Genomic DNA, 20427 nt, shown 5'->3' on the forward strand with positions numbered 1-20427 from the left:
CACACAGGAGAGCGGACAGATCCTCTATACTACACCACAGAGGAGAACTGGCAGATCCTCTATACTACACCACACAGGAGAACTGGCAGATCCTCTATACTACACCACACAGGAGAGCTGACAGCTCCTCTATACTACACCTCACAGGAGAGCTGACGACTCTACTATACTACACCACATAGTAGAGCAAACATGTCCTCATACTACACCACACAGGAGAGCTGAGAGATCCTCTATACTACACCACACAGGACAACTGGCAGATCCCCTATACTACACCACACAGGAGAACTGACAGATCCTCTATACTACACCACACAGGAGAGCTGACAGATCCTCTATACTACACCACACAGGAGAACTGACAGATCCTCTATCCTACACCACACAGGAGAGCTAACAGATCCTCTATACTACACACAGGAGAGCTGACAGATCCTCTATACTACACCACACAGGATAGCGGACAGATCCTCTATACTACACTACACAGCAGAGCTGACAGGATCTCTTTACTACACCACACAGCAGAGCCGCCAGCTCCTCAATACTACACCACAGAAGAGAGAAGACATCTCCTTTAAACAACACAATACAGTAGAGCCGCCAGATCCTCTATACTACACCACACAGGAGAGCTGGCAGATCCTCTATACTACACCACACAGCAGAGCTGACAGGTCCTCTATACTACACCACACAGCAGAGCGGACAGATCCTCTATACTACACCACACAGCAGAGCTGACAGGTCCTCTATACTACACCACACAGCAGAGCTGACAGGTCCTCTATACTACACCACACAGGAGAGCTGACAGACCCTTTAAAATACACCACACTGAAGATATGACAGGGTTTTTCATAGGGGCTTAAAAGCGTTGTCCACTTGTAATTTGTTTTATTAATTAATTTATAGAATAGGAAATCATACAGTTTCCTAATATACATGTATTTAAAATTCTGCTGACATACGGTACCTTTCTTATATCAGTGCAGTTGTCTCTAGTCATGTGACCCCTGGCATTCAGGTAACGCTGTCCATGTATATAACAGGTGAATAGTAGATTATTGAGGCGCAGAAGTTATAAAGTATTTCAGCCTACAGCGACATCTCATCATCATGCCTGCCAGTGTCTGTGAGGAGCAGCTCTTACATTCTTCTCATGTGTGTTGTGTTTATTTTTTTTATTTAACTTTATTAACATGACCACCTAGAGACAGGCAGCCATTTTATAAATCATCTAGAGACAGTAAACACAGGCACAGTGAAGTAGTTCATCAATATTCCACCATTACTCCTATTCACATAGCCCATGGATTCCACGGACAGGGAAAATACGGAGCTGTTTTCAAGGGAAAACCGCTCCTGACCTTCAGACGTTTTTTAAGCAGCTCGCGATTTTCGTGGCGTTTTTTTACAGTTGCTTTTGGAGCTGTTTTCAATAGTCTATGAAAAACGGCTCCAAAAGTCCCAAGAAGTGACCTGCACTTCTTTTTCACGGCCGTTTTTTTACGCGGCTCTTTTTCACAACGGCCGCGTAAAAAAACGGCCCGTCGGTACAGAACGCCGTTTTTCCCAATGAAATCAATGGGCAGATGATTGGAGGCGTTCTGCTTCCGATATTTTGGCAGTTTTTCAGGTATTTACGGCCCGAAAAACGGCCGAAAATAGGCCGTGTGAACGTACCCTGAGAAAGGTATGTGAGCAGAATTTATTAGAAAATTAGGATTTTCTATCCTACAAATAAAAAAATCAAATAAAAGCTGGACAACCCCTTTAAGGCCCTGTTCACACTTAGTTTTTTTTTTACACGGTTTTTGCCGTGGAAAATATTGCTGAAATTGCCTCCCATTGATTTCAATGGCAGGTGGAGGCGTTTTTTTTCCCGCGAGCGGAAAAAAACTTGTGGGAAAAAGAAGCGACATGCCCTATCTTGATGCGTTTTCCGCCTCAAAAACCCCATTTAGATCAATGTCAGACGGAAAAAAATGCAGTGAGCAGCCGCAGCGTTTTTTGACGCGTTTTATGGCACAAAAACGCTCACGGTTTTTTCTTTTGCCTGTTGAAGAGATAAAAAAAACGCCGCAAAAAATGCCTGTGGTGCAAAACCACTTAAAAAAAAACGGAGCCGATTTTTCCAGGCAGAATTTTCTGCCTGCATAAAACACGTGTGAACAGGGCCTAAAAGTGCACTGAAAAACATAAGCTGCTTCTGACTAACAGTTCCCTGTCTGTCCCCACTGTTTGCAGGCAGTCTAGTCTCCAAGGGCCCAGCAGTCCCCTCCCATCTACGCCCCTGCGTAACACATACAGCAATTAGTCTCACAACACACAAATATACACACACAGCACTCAGTCTCTCAACACACACACACACACACACACACACTTTATAGAACACTTACCTTCCTCAGGAATCGTTCTCATCTGTCAGGAGTCTGGAAGTTGCTGTGACTCAAGGACCTTTGATCACGTGATAGTCATGTGATGTTCTTTCCACAGGTCCTGCAGTCACAGCAACAAGCAGACTGTGGAGCGGCGGCCTCTGCATACATCTGTGTATGTGGGGATTGCTTCATATCATGGTTCAGTCCCACATCTACAGATGTATGCAGGACTGTACAGGAGAGCATTAGTGCAGCACCTGATCAGTGGAGCAGCTGGCCCACTGGGAAAGTTTCCTGCCAAGTACATTGCCAGTCTGCCCCTGGCAGCCACTTATCCTTATTGCTGCTGGACAACTCACTTATGAGGCACATTAGGGAAGAAGATTCAGGCACGTACTTCTCCTTCCTCCATCCAGCCTAATGTACCTGCAGTGCAGTAGCTTATTAACAAAACAAAAAAAAGAACTGCGCCAAAGTTCCAGGTGGCCATAGACACCTACTGGGGGACTGGCCCAGAGGGCACATGCTCCCCTGCCCCGTGGCTCAGCCCGCCCCTGGCCGGGAATAACGGAAAAAGCAAAGCTTGCTGTGCTCGGCTGTTTCTGTAACCCAAAATAATAGATAAAGTACAACTTGTCCCATAAAAAAACAAGACCTCAAATTATACGTTCCAGCGTGCCAACACGAAGAAAACAAAAACATGTGGGATCTTAACCCCTTAATCATAACTCCCAACCGTTACGGATCCGGCGGGACAGTCCTGGTTTCTCACCGCTGTCCCGCCGTCCCGGGCGGTCTGTAAATGTCCCGCTAGGCGCTGCATCAGAACAGCTAATCGCTGCTGACTGCAGCAGTGATCAGAAGAAGGCAGGAGTCGTGCGGCGGTGTTCTCACTGGGATCGATGCCGGCCCGTGAGTGGACCAGTCGAGTCACCTGACCTGTCACCTGACCTCACCGGTCAGGTGACTGGACTAGTTCACTCCCAGGCCGGCATTGACACCAGTGAGAACTCCGCTGCAAGACTCCTGCCTTCTTCTGACGGTCAGTGATGGGGCTATTCACACGACCCATGGGACATGCCCTATTTTCGGCCATTTACCCGGTCCCCATAGAAGTCTATGGGGCCAGGTAATAGACGGCCATCACCGCATGTGTCCCGAGTGACGGCCGTGTCTTCCGTCGCTCGCGCTCTCTCTCTCCTCCTCCTCACAGTGCAGAGTGCATGTGAGGAGGAGGAGGAGGGTCTTTTTTTGTTCCCTGTAGGAGTCGGATCCCTAATCCCCGGCCGGGGATTGGTGATTCCGCTACAGGAGAAGTGAGTGACTACACAGTCCATATATGGACACAGTGACGTCACTCACTTGTGAAGCGGAATCCCCGACCCCGTGGCTTGGGATTCCGCTACAGAAGAAGTGAGTGACCACACTGTCCATATATGGACACAGTGACGTCACTCACTTCTGAAGCGGAATCCCCGACCCTGTGGCCGGGGATTCCTCTCCAGGAGAAGTCAGTGACTACACTGTCCATATATGGACATTGAAGTCAGTGACTTCTCCTGGGAGGGGGGGGTGGGTGCAACCTACAAGGGGCTGGGTGGCATTACCTGCAGGGGGCTGGGTGGCATTACCTGCAGGGGGCTGGGTGGCATTACCTGCAGGGGGCTGGGTGGCATTACCTGCAGGGAGCTGGGTGGCATTACCTACAGGGGGCTGGGTGGAATTACCTACAGGGGGCTGGGTGGCATTACCTACAGGGGGGCTGTGTGGCATTACCTACCAGGGGGGCTGTGTGTGGCATTACCTACCAGGGGGGCTGTGTGTGGCATTACCTACTGGGGGCTGGGTGGCATTACCTACAGGGGGCTGGGTGGCATTACCTACCAGCGGGGCTGTGGCATTATCTACAGAGGGCTGTGTGTGGCAACAAATTTAAATGAAATTCATCCGATTTTAAAACGGACAGGGAAAAAAACGGATGCAAAACGGGTCAAAATCGGCCGTTAAAAACGGCAACACGACCCGGAACAGAATCGGAACAAATGCAAAACGGCCGGGAAAAACGTTTTTATTGGCCGACACTCAGACCCTGTCGTGTGAATAAAGCCTACCGCTACCGCTCTCCGCTCTGGCGGCAATGTGGCACCTACAGGGGGACTGTGTGTGGAGCTATCTACAGGGGTGCTGTGTGTGGCGCTATCTACAGGGGTGCTGTGTGTGGCGCTATCTACAGGGGTGCTGTGTGTGGCGCTATCTACAGGGGTGCTGTGTGTGGCGCTATGTACAGGGGGGGCTGTGTGTGGTGCTATGTACAGGGGGCTGTGTGTGGCACTATCTACAGGGGGCTGTATCTGACGCTATGTACAGGGGGGCTGTATCTGGCGCTATGTACAGGGGGGCTGTGTCTGGCGCTATCTACAGGAGGCCTGTGTCTGGCGCTATCTACAGGGGGGCTGTGTGTGGCACTATCTACAGGGGGCTGTATCTGACGCTATGTACAGGGGGGGCTGCGTTTGGCGCTATCTACAGGGGGGCTGTGTCTGACGCCATCTACAGGGGGCTGTGTCTGGCGCTATCTACAGGGGGCTGTGTGTGGAGCTATCTACAGGGGGGCTGTGTCTGGCGCTATCTACAGGGGGGCTGTGTGTGGAGAAATCTACAGGGGGGCTCTGGTGGATGATTTTTCCATTGACCGGTAGCAGAGTTACACAACTGGAAAAAAAATCCCCATCATGTAACTCTGCTATCTGTCAATTGAAAAGTCATCAACCACAGGGTCTCCCTCTTGACTTTCATTGTTCTCAGCCTTTTGGTTTGTCTTGCAGCTGCTGCCGCCGTGATGAGCAAATGCTATACCCAAGGATAGGAAAAGTAACACAAAGACGATATAACCGGATCCATAATATCTGTGATATCCAGACAGTCTAGAGATCCGCAGTGAGAAGGTGCGCGCGTTATTTGCAGAAGAATCTGGCCGTGGTTTGATGTGTTTATGCGGGATATTGGGCGTGGTTAGGGGCGTGGCTTAAAAATGTCCCTCTTTTCCAAATTCAAAAGTTGGGAGGTATGCCTTAATGACCAGCCTATTTTAAACCTTTAAAGAGGCTGTCACCAGATTTTCAAACCCCTATCTCGTATTGCAGCAGATCGGCGCTGCAATGTAGATTACAGTAACGTGTTTTTTTTTTCAAAAACGAGCATTTTTGGCCAAGTTATGACCATTTTTATATTTATGCAAATGAGCCTTTCTTAAGTACAACTGGGCGTGTTTAAAGTTAAACTCCAAGTGGGCGTGTATTGTGTGTGTACATCTGGGCGTTTTTACTTGTTTTACTAGCTGGGCGTTGTGAATGGAAGTGTATGATGCTGACGAATCAGCATCATCTACTTCTCTTCGTCAACACCCAGCTTCTGGCAGTGCACAGACACACAGCGTGTTCTCGAGAGATCACGCTGTGACGTCACTTCCTGCCCCAGGTCCTGCATCGTGTCGGACGAGCGAGGACACATCGGCACCAGACGACAGAGGCTACATCGACTTACCTGCAAACGCCGATGCTGCTGCAGAATCAACTGTATCCTCCGTCGCCTGGTGCCGATGTGTCCTCGCTCGTCCGACATGATGCAGGACCTGGGGCAGGAAGTGACGTCACAGCGTGATCTCTCGAGAACACGCTGTGTGTCTGTGCACTGTCAGAAGCTGGGTGTTAACGAAGAGAAGTGGATGATGCTGATTCGTCAGCATCATACACTTCTATTCAAAACGCCCAGCTAGTAAAACAAGTAAAAACGCCCAGATGTACACACACAATACACGCCCACTTGGACTTAACTTTAAACACGCCCAGTTGTACTTAAGAAAGGCTCATTTGCATAAATATAAAAATGCTCATAACTTGGCCAAAAATGCTCGTTTTTGAAAAAAAAACACGTTACTATTATCTACATTGCAGCGCCGATCTGCTGCAATAGGAGATAGGGGTTTGAAAATCTGGTGACAGAGCCTCTTTAATGACCAAGCTGTTTTTTAAGTTTTTCCATCGTCGCATTCCAAGAGCTAGTTATAACTTTTTTATTTTTGCGTCGACATAGCTGTATAAGGTCTTGTTTTTTGCGGGACAAGTTGTATTTTTTAATAGCACCATTTTGGGGTACATATAATTTATTGATTAACTTTTATTAACTTTTTTTTGGGGGGGAATAGGAAACAAACTATTTTGCCACTGTTTTTGAGTCCTAAATCTACGCCGTTTACCATGTGATATAAATAACACAATAACTTTATTCAGTGGCTTGTTACGATTCCAATGATACCAAATTTGTATAGTTTTTGTATGTTTTACTACATTTACACAGTAAAAACGCTTTTTTTTCAAAATTATTTGTTTTTGTGTCTCCATATTTTATGAGCCATAACTTTTTTATTGTTCTGCCGATGCAGTTGTATGAGGGCTTTTTTTTTTGCGGGATGACTTGTAGTTTTTATTGGTACCATTTTGGAGTAGGTGCGACTTTTTGATCACTTTTTATCAAATTTTTTTTAAGTCAAGATTCACAGAAAACAGCAATTTTTCCATAGTTTTTTTATTTTATTTTTTACGGCGTTCACCGTGCGGGTTAAATAATGTAATAGCTTTATAGTCGGGGTCGTTAAGGACGCGGCGATACGAAATATGTGTAACTTTTTTAGTTCATTTTGTTTTTTTAATAGTACAGCAATTTGTAAGGGGAAAAAGTGGGTTTTTCATTTTTTTTCACATTTTTTTTTATTAACTTTATTAAACTTTTTTTTTACTTTTTTACTAGTCCCACTAGGGGACTTTAATATGCGATTCTCCGATGGCTTTTATAATACACTGCAATACTTTTGTATTGCAGTGTATTACTGCCTGTCCGTTAAAAACGGACAGGCATATGCTAGGTCATGCCAGAGACATGACCTAGAGGGCATTCACTATAGGCACACCTGGGGGCCTTTATTAGGCCCCCGGCTGCCATTGGAACACAGACACTCGGTGATCTTATTGCCGGGTGTCGGTGGGAGAGAGAGGAAGCTCCCTCCCTCTCTCCAAAACAACTCAGATGCGGCGCACGCTATTGAGCGCCGCATCTGAGGGGTTAAACGGGAGAGATCGATACTTATATCGATCTCACACGTTCGAGCAGGGCTGCTCTCAGATTTAACGGCTCCCTGCTCTGTTTATTTATTCCGATGCAGCGCCGTAAAAAGGCTTATGCATCAGAATAAAGCCCATTAGTGGCCACCGTGAAAAGGCTTATTGGTGGTCACTAACGGGTTAAGGACTGAGCCCATTTTGGACTTGAGGATGAAGCCGATTTGTTCAAATCTGACATGTGTCACTTTATGTGGTAATAACTTGGGAATGCTTTTACCTATCCAAATGATTCTGAGATTGTTTTCTCGTGACATTTTGTACTTTACGTTAGTGGAAAAATTTGGTCGATAAATTCATTATTTATTTGTGAAAAACATCAAAATTGAGAGAAAATTTGCAAAAATTTGCATTTTTCTAAATTTAAATGTATCTGCTTGTAAGATAGTAATACCACACAAAATAGTTACCAGTTAACATCCCCCATATGTCTACTTTATGTTTGCATCATTTTTTGAACGCCTTTTTATTTTTCTAAGACGTTACAAGGCTTAGAACTTTAGCAGCAATTTCTCACATTTTCAAGAAAATTTCAAAAGGCTATTTTTTTAGGGACCAATTCAGATCTGAAGTGGCTTTGAGGGCCTTGTATATTATACAGACCGCATAAATCACCCCATGCACCTCTCAAAGTATTCAAAACAGCATTTAGAAAGTTTCTTAACTCTTTTCACAGGAATTAAAGCAAAGTAGAGGTGAAACTTACAATTTTTTATTTTTTTACCATACTTCATTTGTAATAAAAAAAATTCTGTTAAACAAAGTTTTACCAGAGAAACGCAACTCAATATTTATTGACCAGATTCTGTAGTTTTAGATATAATTAGAAATATCCCACATGTGGCTCTAGTGCTCTAATGGACTGAAGCACCGGCCTCAGAAGCAAAGGAGCACCTTGTAGATTTTGGGGCCTCCTTTTTTTAGAATATGTTTTAACCCCCCAAAAGTGACCCCATTTTGGAAACTACACCCCTCAAGGAATCTTTCTAGGGGTATAGTTAGCATTTTGAACCCACAGTGTTTTTGCCAAATTTATTTGAACTAGTGTGTGAAGATGAAAATCTACTTTTTTTCTGAAAAAAAGTAGAACTTTTTAATTTTTTCAAGGAATAAAGGAGAAAAAGCACCCCAACATTTGTAAAGCAATTTCTCCCGATTACGGCAATACCCCATATGTGGTAATACACTGCTGTTTGGACCTACAGCAGGGCTCAGAAGAGAGAGCGTCATTTGGATTTTGGAGCGCAGATTTTGCTGGAATAGTTTTCAGTGCCATGTTGCGTTTGCAATGCACTGGAGGGACCAAACCAGTAGAAACCACCCAAAAGTGACCCCATTTTGGAAACTACACCCCTCAAGGAATCTTTCTAGGTGTATAGTTAGCATTTTGACCCCACAGTGTTTTTGATAAATTTATTTGAATTAGTGTGTGAAGATGAAAATCTACTCGACTGTGCTATTGGTCCGTCAAGAACAACGGAACCCTGTCACAACGGTGACAGATGGAAACCATTAGCTAGGTTTCCGTCACCATTGATATCAATCGTGAGAGAAACGGAAGCTTAGCTCTCCGTTTGCCTTTCCGTTGAGGGGTTAACACGACGGAAACCTCAGTGGGAACCACTCAATGGAAGGGCAACGGTGATGTGTACAGGCCCTACCATCCTAGCTTCAATACTTATAGGGGTTGTCTCAAGATTAAAAGTTATCTCCTAACCACAGGATATGTGGGGGACCGACTGCTGGCACCCCAACCGATCACGAGAATGGGGGTCCTGTTCCTCTGAATGAATGGAGCGGCAGGTCGAGCTTGCGCCCTGCTGCTCCATTCATTCTCTATGGCACTGCCAGAGCTAGTCGAGTACAGTGCTAGGCTATCTCGGGCAGTCCCATAGACAGTGAATGGAGCGGCAGTGCGCACACGCGACCTGCTGCTCAGTTCATTCAGAGGAATGGGACCCCAATCCTTGTGATCGGTGTGGGTCGGACCCCCTACCGATCAGCATGTTATCACCTGTCCTGTGGTTAGAAGATAGCTTTTAATCTTGAGACAACCCCTTTATCCCCTTAACGACCGAGCCATTTTTAATTTTTTCATTTTCATTTTTCACTCCCCGGCAATGGAGCATTGTGAGGCCTTATTATTTGCGGGAGGAGTTGTAGTTTTCTAATGGCACAATTTAAAGTACCATATAATGCACTGGGAAACTGAAAAAAAAAATCTTTGCGGGCTGAAATTGGAAAAAAATGTGATTCCTACATAGTTTTTTTTGTTTTAGTTTTTACGGCTTTCACCCTGGGGTAAAAACGACAACTGAACTTTATTCTGCGGCTGAATACGATTATGGTGATACCAAATCGATATCGTTTTTTTTATATATTACTACTTTCAAAAAGAAAAAACCTTTTTGTTAAAAAAAAAAGTTTTGTTTCACCACATTCTGAGAGCCATAACTTTTTTATTTTTCCGTGGATTGAGCAGTGTGAGGGTTTACTTTTTGCGGGACGAGCTGTAGTTTTTATTGGCACCATTTTTGGGTAAGTACAACTTTTTGATCACTTTTCATTACATATTTTTTGTGAAGTGACCAAACAACAGCGATTTTGGCGTTTTAATTTTTTTTGTTTTTACTGCGTTCACTGTGCGAGTAAAATAATGGTATACTGTAATAGTTCAGACTCTTACGGACGCAGCGATACCAATTTTGTTTATTTTTTACATTACTTTGAGGAAAAATTTGAAAAAGTGGGTTTTTTGGAGTTAATTTTTTTTTTCTCACTACTAGTAACTTTATTCAACTTTTTTTACACCATTTATTAGTCCCCCTAGGGGGACTTGAAACACCGATCATTAGATCGCTGGTACAATATACTGCAATACTAATGTATTGCAGTTTATTGTTATTTTCACAGGCTTCTGTTAAGCCGTGCCAGAGACAGAAGCTTCATTAGGCCGCCGGGCTGCCATGACAACCATCGGCGCCCCCCGATCAGCCCGTGAGCGCCCTCCATACTTCCCTATGACACTTATCACGTGCATGTACGTGATAATGCCTCAAGGGGTTAATGAGGACCTATCACCTGCCCAAAAAGTGCAGCAGACATCTCAGTTAGATTGACGGCACCTCACAGATTCTGGCACTTTTTTTTTCTTCTAGCTCGCACCGTTCTTGAGCTATCGGTGCCATTAGTGCCATTAGTTTTGGTGCCTGATATGCAAATGGGATCCCTGACTGTCAAGTGGGCAGTTATCCCATGGCAGGTCAGCAGTGTCAACCACCCACTTGACAGTGGCTTCATTTGCAATCCAAGGCCCAGTTCACACAGAGATTTTTTACGCTAATTTTGACACGGAAACTGCGTCGTAATCAGCGGCAGAAAACGTCCGAAACCATCTACCATTGATATCAATGGGAGGCGGAGGCGTTTCTTTCCGCGGCAGTTTTTAGTCGCTCATGGCAGAAGAATGCTCTTTCTTGCCACGGTTCCACCTCTGACCTCCCATTGAAATCAATGCAAGGCAGAGAAAGCGTTTTTCGCTGCTTTTTTGCCCACGGCGCTCAATGGCCGCGGGTGAAGAATTTGCAGGGAGGTCTAAATCTGCCTCAAAATTACTTAAGCAAATTTTAAGACAGATTTTTCTGCCTACAAAAAAACTCAGTGTGAACAGGGCCTAAATCAGATGTCAGCTGCAGTTTTTTAGGTCCTCTTTAACAGAGCCATCATCGGCGCTATCGTGTTTCTGTTGGTAGTTCCAATGTTTTTGACTGTCCAAAACACCAGAAACCAGAAAGAACGGAAAGAAATGCCAATGTGAACAGAGCCTAACCCACTCACTCCCAATTAAAGTGGTCAACTCACTCAGGAACACTCATTTATTCACTCCCCACAGACACTCTCACCCATAGGGGTTTACACTGAGGCTGGGTTCACACGACCTATTTTCAGACGTAAACGAGGCGTATTATGCCTCGTTTTACGTCTGAAAATAGGGCTACAATACGTCGGCAAACATCTGGCCATTCGTTTGAATGGGTTTGCCGACGTATTGTGCCAACGACCTGTGCAGGACACTTCTTTGCAACGTAATTTGAGCCGTTCTTCATTGAAGTCAATCAGGAGCAGCTCAAGATTACAAACGTCAAAGACGCCTCGCATATTACGAGGAGGAGCTTTTACGTCTGAAACGAGGCAGCTGTTTTCTCCTGAAAACAGTCTGTCGTTTCAGACGTAAAAGGCACTTCTCGTGTGCACATACCCTAAAGATCGTGTACAAACTGAGATAGAAAGTAGTTTGTGATGCTTTTTGTTGAAAAACTGCAAACAAAAGAATATAGACTCATGTTGCAGTAGTTCACATGTTGCAGTACTTTGCCGCGCAACAAAACCGTGCTCCTTATACCACAAATTGCCTTGGCTTTGCAATGTGGTTATTGGCCACGTGTTTTTACAGGTGAAATGTGTTAAAAACATTTTGTTTCATCTGTAAAAACTGCACGACCAATAACCGCATCACAAAACCACAGCAATTTGTGGTAATACGTTTGCGGTTTTGCCACAGCACATTACCACAACATGTGACCTTAGCCCAGGTTTTGACAAAAATGGTGCAGTTTTGCCACAATTATAAAAATTACTGCATAAATGCAAACAGAAAATAACAAAACGTAAATGCACACTTAGGCAGGATTTACACGAGCGTGTGCATTTTGCGCGCGCGAAAGACGCGGCTTTTTGCGAGCGCAAAATGTACTTAACAGCTCCGTGTGTCATCAGCATATGGTGCGCGGCTGTGTGATTTTCGCGCAGCCGCCATCATTATGACACTCTGTTAGTATGTTTGTAAACAGAAAAGCACGTGATGCTTTTCTGTTTTCATTCATAGTTTTACTGCTGTTAGTGCTTCCGTGTGCTGCGCATGATTTTCACGCACCCATTGACTGTGAAAGGAAATGTATTTTCCAAAGTGTTTTAGACTTACTGTATATCTTATATACTCATATCCTTATATGCTTGTACAAGTTAGTTATATTAGAAGGTAGATGTTCTGGGACTTTAAGGCAGTAGTGTCATGTGCAAAACACTACGCAGCAATAATTGGGAAGATGAGGGAACGGCCCCCCTAAGAGCCAATTAAGTTGTGGAACTTTATCTAAACTTTCTGACTCATTTGTTGTTGCAATTTTGTTATAAATATCCGTGCTGATAAGAATAAAGTAGAAGCATTTTCATACAGTAACGTGTCTGTGTGTTTTTGCTACTCCGAGCTGCTCGTACTCATAAATAGATTTTTAAAAGATAATTTGGAGCTGGATGGAACTCAAGGCGTAGTGGTTGCTAAATTGCACTCACAGTGATGAGCGAAAAACGCACAAATATAGGACATGTCGTGAAAATCACTGACAGTCTGCACGGCCCCATTGACCAATCACGCGCGTTGCACGGACCTATTACTCGTTCGTGTAAATAAGCCCTTAGGATATGTTCGCACGGCTTATTTTCGGCCGTTCTTTAAGCCATAAACGGCCAAAAAACGGCTGAAAAATCGGAAGCAGAAACCTTCAAATATCTGCCCATTGATTTCAATGAGAAATACGGTGTTCTGTTCCAACGGGGCGTTTTTTTTTTTAAAAAACGGCCGTGTAAAATAACAGCTATGAAAAAGAAGTGCATGTCACTTCTTGAGCTGTTTTTTAAGCAGATTTTCATTGACTCTATAGAAAAACAGCTCCAAAAACGGCCTTAAAAAAACGACGCGAAAAACGCAAGTTGCTTAAAAATGTCTGAAAATCAGGAGCTGTTTTCCCTTGAAAACAGTTCCGTATTTTCAGACATTTTTTGCTAAGCATGTGAGCATACCCTAAGAAAAAAACCATGTGATTTCTCTGGCTGGGTTCATACGCATTTTGACCAAGACGTGTGAACTCAGCCTAAGGCCTGATTCACACGAGCGCTGCGCATCTCAGACCTAAAAAACTGCCCTTTAACCTCTCAACTCTGAAGGACGGATATATACGTCCTCTGCAGCTGCTAGTTCGCGCAGGAGGACGGATATATCCGTCCTGTGATGGCGCGGGTACTGACAGTGTACACACGCGATCAGCGGCAGGAGCACGGCTGTTATACACAGCCTGGCTCCTGCTGCAACAGCCGGAATCGAAGCGCGCTCCGACTCCGGCAGTTTAACCCATTAAATGCCACTGTCAATAGCGACAGCGACATCTAATGTGTTTGACAGAGGGAGGGAGCTCCCTCTGTCACCCCATCGGCGCCCACGCAAGGAAATCACTGACAGGCAATAATGCTTTGGTATACTAAGTATACCAAAGCATTATATATGTGATCAGCTGATCGCATAGTGAAGTCCCCTGGTGGGACTAAAAAAAAAATGTAAAGCAGTTAAATAAAGTTTGTGAAAAAAAAAATAATAATTTACAGTCAAAATCAAATAAAACTATTTTTATTTAGTAAAAGTGCCAAAACAAATAACACATACACATATATGGTATACCCGCGATCGTAACAACTTGAACAATAAAATGAACACATTAATTAAACCGCCGGATGACGGCGTCCAAAAAAACCGCAAAATTCAACGGCAAAATTCTCTCTTTTCTCCCATTCCCCCCATAAAAAATTAAATAAAAGTTAATCTATAAGTCCCATGTACCCCAAAATAGTGCTAATGAAAACTACACATTGGCCCGCAAAAATTAAGCCCACATACGGCCACATCGACGGAAAAATAAAAAAATGACGGCTCTTGGAACGCGGCGATGCAAAAACAAGTAATTTTTTTCTAAAAGGGTTTTCATTGTGCAAACGTAGAAAAAACATAAAACCTTTACATATTTGGTATCCCCGTAATTGTGCCGACCCATAGAATAAAGGTAACATGTTATTTACGCTGCATAGTAAACGGCGTAAATTTATAACGTGAAAATCAATGCTGGAATAGCTGCTTATTTTCAATTCTCTCCATAAATAAAGTTAATAAAAGTTAATCGATATATTATAAGCATCTAAAAATGGTACAATTACAAAATACAACTCGTCCCACAAAAAACAAGCCCTTATACGGCTATGTCGACGGAATAAAAAAAAACGTTACGATTCTTGGAATGCGACCGTGAAAAAACAAAAAATAATCCTTGGTCATTAACGCGCAAAATGGCCTGGTCATTAAGGGGTTATGCATTGAACTTTTGTTAAAATGATGCAACTATAAATACCAATGCTATCAACACACGTCCTGTAATATCGGATGGACTGTGTGTTTATCACTATAAGGCCTCATTTACACGAACGTGATATACGTCCGTGCGACGCGCGTGCTTTTCACGCGGGTCGCACGGACCTATACAAGTCTATGGGGGCATGCAGACAGTCCGTGAGGTTTGCTCAGCGTGAGTGCGCTGAAAAAAACTCACGACATGTTCTAAATTTCTGCGTTTTTCGCGCATCACGCACCCATTGAAGTCAATGGGTGCGTGAAAACCACGAAGGTCGCACTGAAGCACTTCTGTGCGAACTGTGTGATTCGCGCAAGAGCTGTCAAACTCTGAATGTAAACAGAAAAGCACCACGTGCTTTTCTGTGTACAAACATCCAAACGGAGTGTCTTAGAGATGAGCGAACCGAACTTCACCGGGTTCGGCCGAACTCGTTTTGACTGAACCCGGCAAAAAATGTTCCGGTACGCGACGTCAGGAGACAGTCACTGTCCAGGGTGCTGAAAGAGTTCAACTGGTTCAGCACCATGGACAGTGACTTCCGATCACAATATACATGAACGTGTAAACAAAAAAAAAGAAGTTCTGACTTACCGATAACTCCCGGCTTCTTCCTCCAGTCTGACCTCCCGGGATGACAATTCAGTCCAAGTGACAGCTGCAGCCAATCACAGGCCAAGCACAGGCTGCAGCCAATCACAGGCTGCAGCGGTCACATGGACTGCCGCGTCATCCAGGGAGGTGGGGCCGGATGTCAAGAGAGGGACGCGTCACCAAGGCAACGGCCGGGAGACCGGACTGGAGGAAGCAGGAAGTTCTTGGTAAGTATGAACGTCTTTTTTTTTATTCACAGGTTGGTGTATATTGTGATCGGAATTCACTGTCGAGGGTGCTGAAAAAGTTACTGCCGATCAGTTAACTCTTTCAGCACCCTGGACAGTGACTGACGTCGACTAGCCTCATCTCTATGATGGCGGCTGCGCGAAAATCACGCAGCCGCGCATCATACACTGATGACACACGGAGCTGTCAAGTGCCTTTTGCGCACGCAAAACGCTGCGTTTTTTTGCGTGCGCAAAACGCACACGCTCGTGTAAATGAGGCCTAAGGCTGGATTCACATGAGCGCGTGCGTTTTGTGCTCGCTAAAAACGCTACATTTTGCGTGCGCAAAAGTTCAGTGTGGCATCTGTATATGGTGCGTGGCTGCGTGATTTTCGCGCAGCCAGCATCATTATGACACTCTGTTTTTATCTTTCGCAACAGTAAAGAAGGAGGGGCTTTTATGATTCCCTTCACTTCTTTAACAACTGTAGCGCGAATCACGCGCGTCACCCGGAAGTGCTGTGCGCGATTTGCACGCACCCATTGACTTCAATGGGTGCGTGCTGCGCAAAACACGGGCAAGTATAGGACATGTCGTGAGTTTTACGCAGCAGACACACGCTACGTGAAAATCACTGACAGCCTGAACGTCCCCATAGCCTAACATAGCTCCATGCGACGCGCGAGATTTTCACGCGCGTATCACGGACGTAATATACGTTCGTGTGAATACGGCCTAAGGATGAATTCACACATTGCAGATATGTTGCAGAAATGTATGGAATTGTCCCATCCATCTGAATGGGGTTTGAAGAAATGCATGCACATGCTGCAGAAACAACCCCATTCACATGTATGGATATGATTTTCAGTCGCACAAATTTCTGCAACAAATCGGCCCTGTGTGAACATACCCTACACCTTGGATAGCTGTCGGCCTAACATTCGTTTGGCAAACAGATGTTACTCTCGACCACTGGCGTAGCTATAGGGGTCACAGCGGTCGAAATTGCGACCGGGCCCCGAAGCCAAGGGGGCCCACAGCCCCCCGCACCACATCAATAAAAAGTTACTATAGTAAGATCGCAGCGGAGGTCCTGACGTCAAGCGCTGTGCGCCGCGCACAGCATCGACACGACAGAACTACCGCCGCGGCTGAAGAGGAAGGTAAGACTAGCCCTGACTGGCGGGTTCCGACTCCTGGGACCCGCCAATCAGCTGTTTTGAAGGGGCCGCAGCACTCGTACGAGAGCTGCTCCCCTTCATTCCGGTCACTTCATTCCGGTCACACTGTGAATCGGTGTCGGCGATTCACAGTGTGAGCGAGTAAGTGAAATGAAGGGGACGCAGCTCTCGTACGAGTGCTGCGGCCCCTTCAAAACAGCTGATTTGCGAGTCCCGGGAGACACATCAGCTATTGATGGCCTATCTTATTGATAGGCCACCAATGTTTAGGGACTGCACAACCCCTAAGCCTACGATGTAGCAGGCTTAGGGGGCCCATGAGACAGGATCACAGATTATGTGATCCTGTCTGCTGGGCCCTGTATCTAAGCCAATCACATGGTAGGCTTAGATACAGGGCCCATGTGTGATCCTGTCTGCTGGGCCCTGTATCTAAGCCAATCACATGGTAGGCTTAGATACATGGCCCATGCGTGATCCTGTCTGCTGGGCCCTGTATATAAGCCTACCACACTGTAGGTTTAGATACAGGGTCCAGCAGACAGTAATCTTATACTGTATAAGATTACTGTCTGCTAGACCCTGTATCTAAGCCTACGTTGTGGTAGGCTTAGATACAGGGTCCCACAGAAAGTATCACACATGGGCCCTGTATCTAAGCCTAACACATGTGTTACTAATCGTTTTTTTTGTGTCTTTTCTTACAGGTTCAGTCGTTGGACTACGTCGGATTCCAGGACTACTTTGATGACGGCTTTTTTTTTATTATCAATAAAATGGTTAATGAGGGCTGTGTGTTTTTTTTTTTTATTTGAATAAAATATTTTTTCTATGTCTTTGTTTTTTTTTTAAACTATATTACTACCGCCTTAGTAATGGACGCCGGCTGATTGACAGCATCCATTGCTAAGGCGGGGCTTAGTGTTAGCCGTGCAGAGGCTAACACTAACCCCCTTTATTACCCCGGTACCCACCGCCACCAAGGGTGCTGGGAAGAGCCGGGTATGATCCAGTACCCGACCATCTGTAGTGATGGTCGGGCAATGGGGTGGCCGCAGGCTGGTAGTATCAGGAGGGGAAAGGCCAGATACAGTGGCACTTCCCACCCTGGTAATACTAGGCTGCTGCTGCTTTATTGTATCTGGCTGGTTATGAAAAATGGGGGGGACACCACGTCATTTAAAAAAACTAAAAAATTGGAAAGAACGATGTGGGGTCCCCCCCCAATTTTCATAACCAGCCAGATACAACACAGCAGCAGCAGGCAGCATTACCAGGGTGGTAGGTGCCACTGTTTTTGGCCTTCCCCAGCCTAATACTACCAGCCTGCGGCCGCCCCAGTGCCTCCCGTCGCTACAGATGGTCGGGTACTGGTTCGTACTCGGCTCTTCCCAGTACCCCTGGTGGCGGTGGGTACCGGGGTAATAATGGGGGTTAGTGTTGGCCTTTGCACCGGCTAACATTAAGCCCCGCCTTAGTAATGGAGGTGGTCAATCAGCCAGCGGCCATTACTAAGGCGGTGATAATAAAGTTTAAAAAGATACAAGCACATAGAAAAAATATTTTATTGAAATAAAAAAACACAACCCTCATTAACCATTTTATTGAGAATAAAAAAAATGCCGTCATTGAAGTCCTCGTATCCGAAGTCCAACAACCGAACCTGTAAAAAAACACAAACACACAAAAATAATCAGTAACACATAAAGAAGCAAAATTATTATTCTTACCTTTCCTGGGTCCAGCGCTGGAACCGCAATGTCAGCGAGCTGAGTCCTGTATCTAATCCAATCATGTGTGATACTGTCTGCTGAGCCACTGTATCTAATCCTATCATGTGTGATACTGTCTGCTGGGCCCTATATCTAATCCAATCATGTGTGATACTGTCTGCTGAGCCACTGTATCTAATCCTATCATGTGTGATACTGTCTGCTGAGCCACTGTATCTAATCCTATCATGTGTGATACTGTCTGCTGGGCCCTATATCTAATCCTATCATGTGTGATACTGTCTGCTGAGCCGCTGTATCTAGTCCTATCATGTGTGATAGTGTCTGCTCAGCCACTGTATCTAATCCTATCCATAGTTTATAGGGTCGTAGTGCTATAGATATTCTATGCTGTCTCCTATACGCACATTTTTTTTTTGGGGCGGACACATATGTATTGGGGCTATTTCCCCTGACATTTTAAGCCCTGAGGGTATGTTCACACGGCAGCGTCCATTACGGCTGAAATTACGGTGCTGTTTTCAGGAGAAAACAGCACCGTAATTTCAGCCGTAAGGGCATGTGCAGGCGTCTTTCGCTGCGTCCATTACGGACGTAATTGGAGCTGTTTTTCCATGGAGTCCATGGAAAACGGCTCCATTTACGTCTGAAGAAGTGACAGGCACTTCTTTGACGCGGGCGTCTTTTTTACGCGCCGCCTTTTGACAGCGGCGCATAAAAAAAATGACCGTCGGCACAGAACATCGTAAGACCCATTCAAATGAATGGGCAGATGTTTGCCAACGCTTTTGAACCGCATTTTCGGACGTAATTCAATGCTAAAACGCCAGAATTACGTCCGTAAATAGTGTGTGAACCCAGCCTTAGTGACGTCCCCGGCTGCTAGTGCTGCATTGTCGGGTCACTTAAGAGACCCAGCGATGCAGCTGAAAGCTGCGGACCTTCGGCCATGAGGAGTTTGCGGGGGGGAGCCCAATAAGAACTTTTGCATCGGGGCCCATGAGCCTTTAGCTACGCCCCTGCTCTCGACCCTCCCATACACCGTCGGAGGAGAGTCGGATCACCCCCCATACACAGTAGATGGTTGGCCAGATTAGATGTACAATTCTGGATGTTTCATACACAGTTGGGAGTTGTTGAATTATGAGTAGTGATTTAGTGGAGCTTCCCAGCTTTAGCTTCCAGCAAGATGGATCACTGCTCATAGGTAGGGCGGATTTACACGAGCGTGTGCGTTTTGCGCACGCAAAAAACGCGGAGTTTTGCGTGTGCGCAAAGGGCACTTAACAGCTCCGTATATCATGTTCATATGGATGCGCGGCTGCATGCTTTTCGCGCAGCCGCCATCATTATGACACTCTGTTTGGATGTTTGTAAACAGAAAAGCATGTGGTGCTTTTCTGTTTACATTCATTCTTTTACTGCTGTTGCGGGAATCACGCGCGTCCCACGGTAGTGCTTCCGTGTGCTGCGCGTGATTTTCAAGCACCCATTGACTTCAATGGGTGCGTGATGCGCGAAAAACGCAGAAATATAGGACCTGTCGTGAGTTTTACGCAGCGGACTCACGCTGCGCAAAAATCACGGACAGTCTGCACTGCCCCATAGACGAACATAGGTCCGTGCGACTCGCGTGAAAAACACGCGGGTTGCACGGCCGTATTACACGTTCGTGTAAATCCGCCCGTAGTGTGTGGTAGGATGATAAAGACTGCAATATAGAACTGACCTACTCGCTGCTTTCACTAGACATACAATTAGGGTATGTTCACACGGCCTATTTACGGACGTAAATCGGGCGTTATTGCCCCGAATTACGCCCGAAAATAGCGCCTCAATAGCGTTGACAAACATCTGCCCATTGAAAGCAATGGGCAGACGTTTGTCTG

At 45.4% G+C, this 20427-nt stretch overlaps 1 protein-coding gene across 7 annotated transcripts in view; it reads right to left on the reverse strand.

Moving 5' to 3' along the window:
* ANKRD31 (ankyrin repeat domain 31) overlaps positions 1–20427 on the reverse strand; it is a 250225-nt gene that overhangs the window by 221529 nt on the left and 8269 nt on the right. For 4 of the 7 annotated variants that reach the window (XM_075838375.1, XM_075838357.1, XM_075838366.1 and 1 more), the window contains exon 1: positions 2409–2468. The exons of 2 other annotated variants lie outside the window; for them this stretch is intronic. In XM_075838375.1, coding sequence (XP_075694490.1) covers positions 2409–2430 — 22 coding nt within the window. In that variant the 5' untranslated portion in view covers positions 2431–2468. Of the gene's footprint in view, positions 1–979; positions 1130–2408; positions 2469–20427 lie in introns of those variants that run through there. One more of the 7 variants, XM_075838384.1, reaches the window with a different exon arrangement.

Source organism: Rhinoderma darwinii, chromosome 1, assembly GCF_050947455.1.
Source record: "Rhinoderma darwinii isolate aRhiDar2 chromosome 1, aRhiDar2.hap1, whole genome shotgun sequence".
NCBI classification, from domain to species: Eukaryota; Metazoa; Chordata; class Amphibia; order Anura; family Rhinodermatidae; genus Rhinoderma; species Rhinoderma darwinii.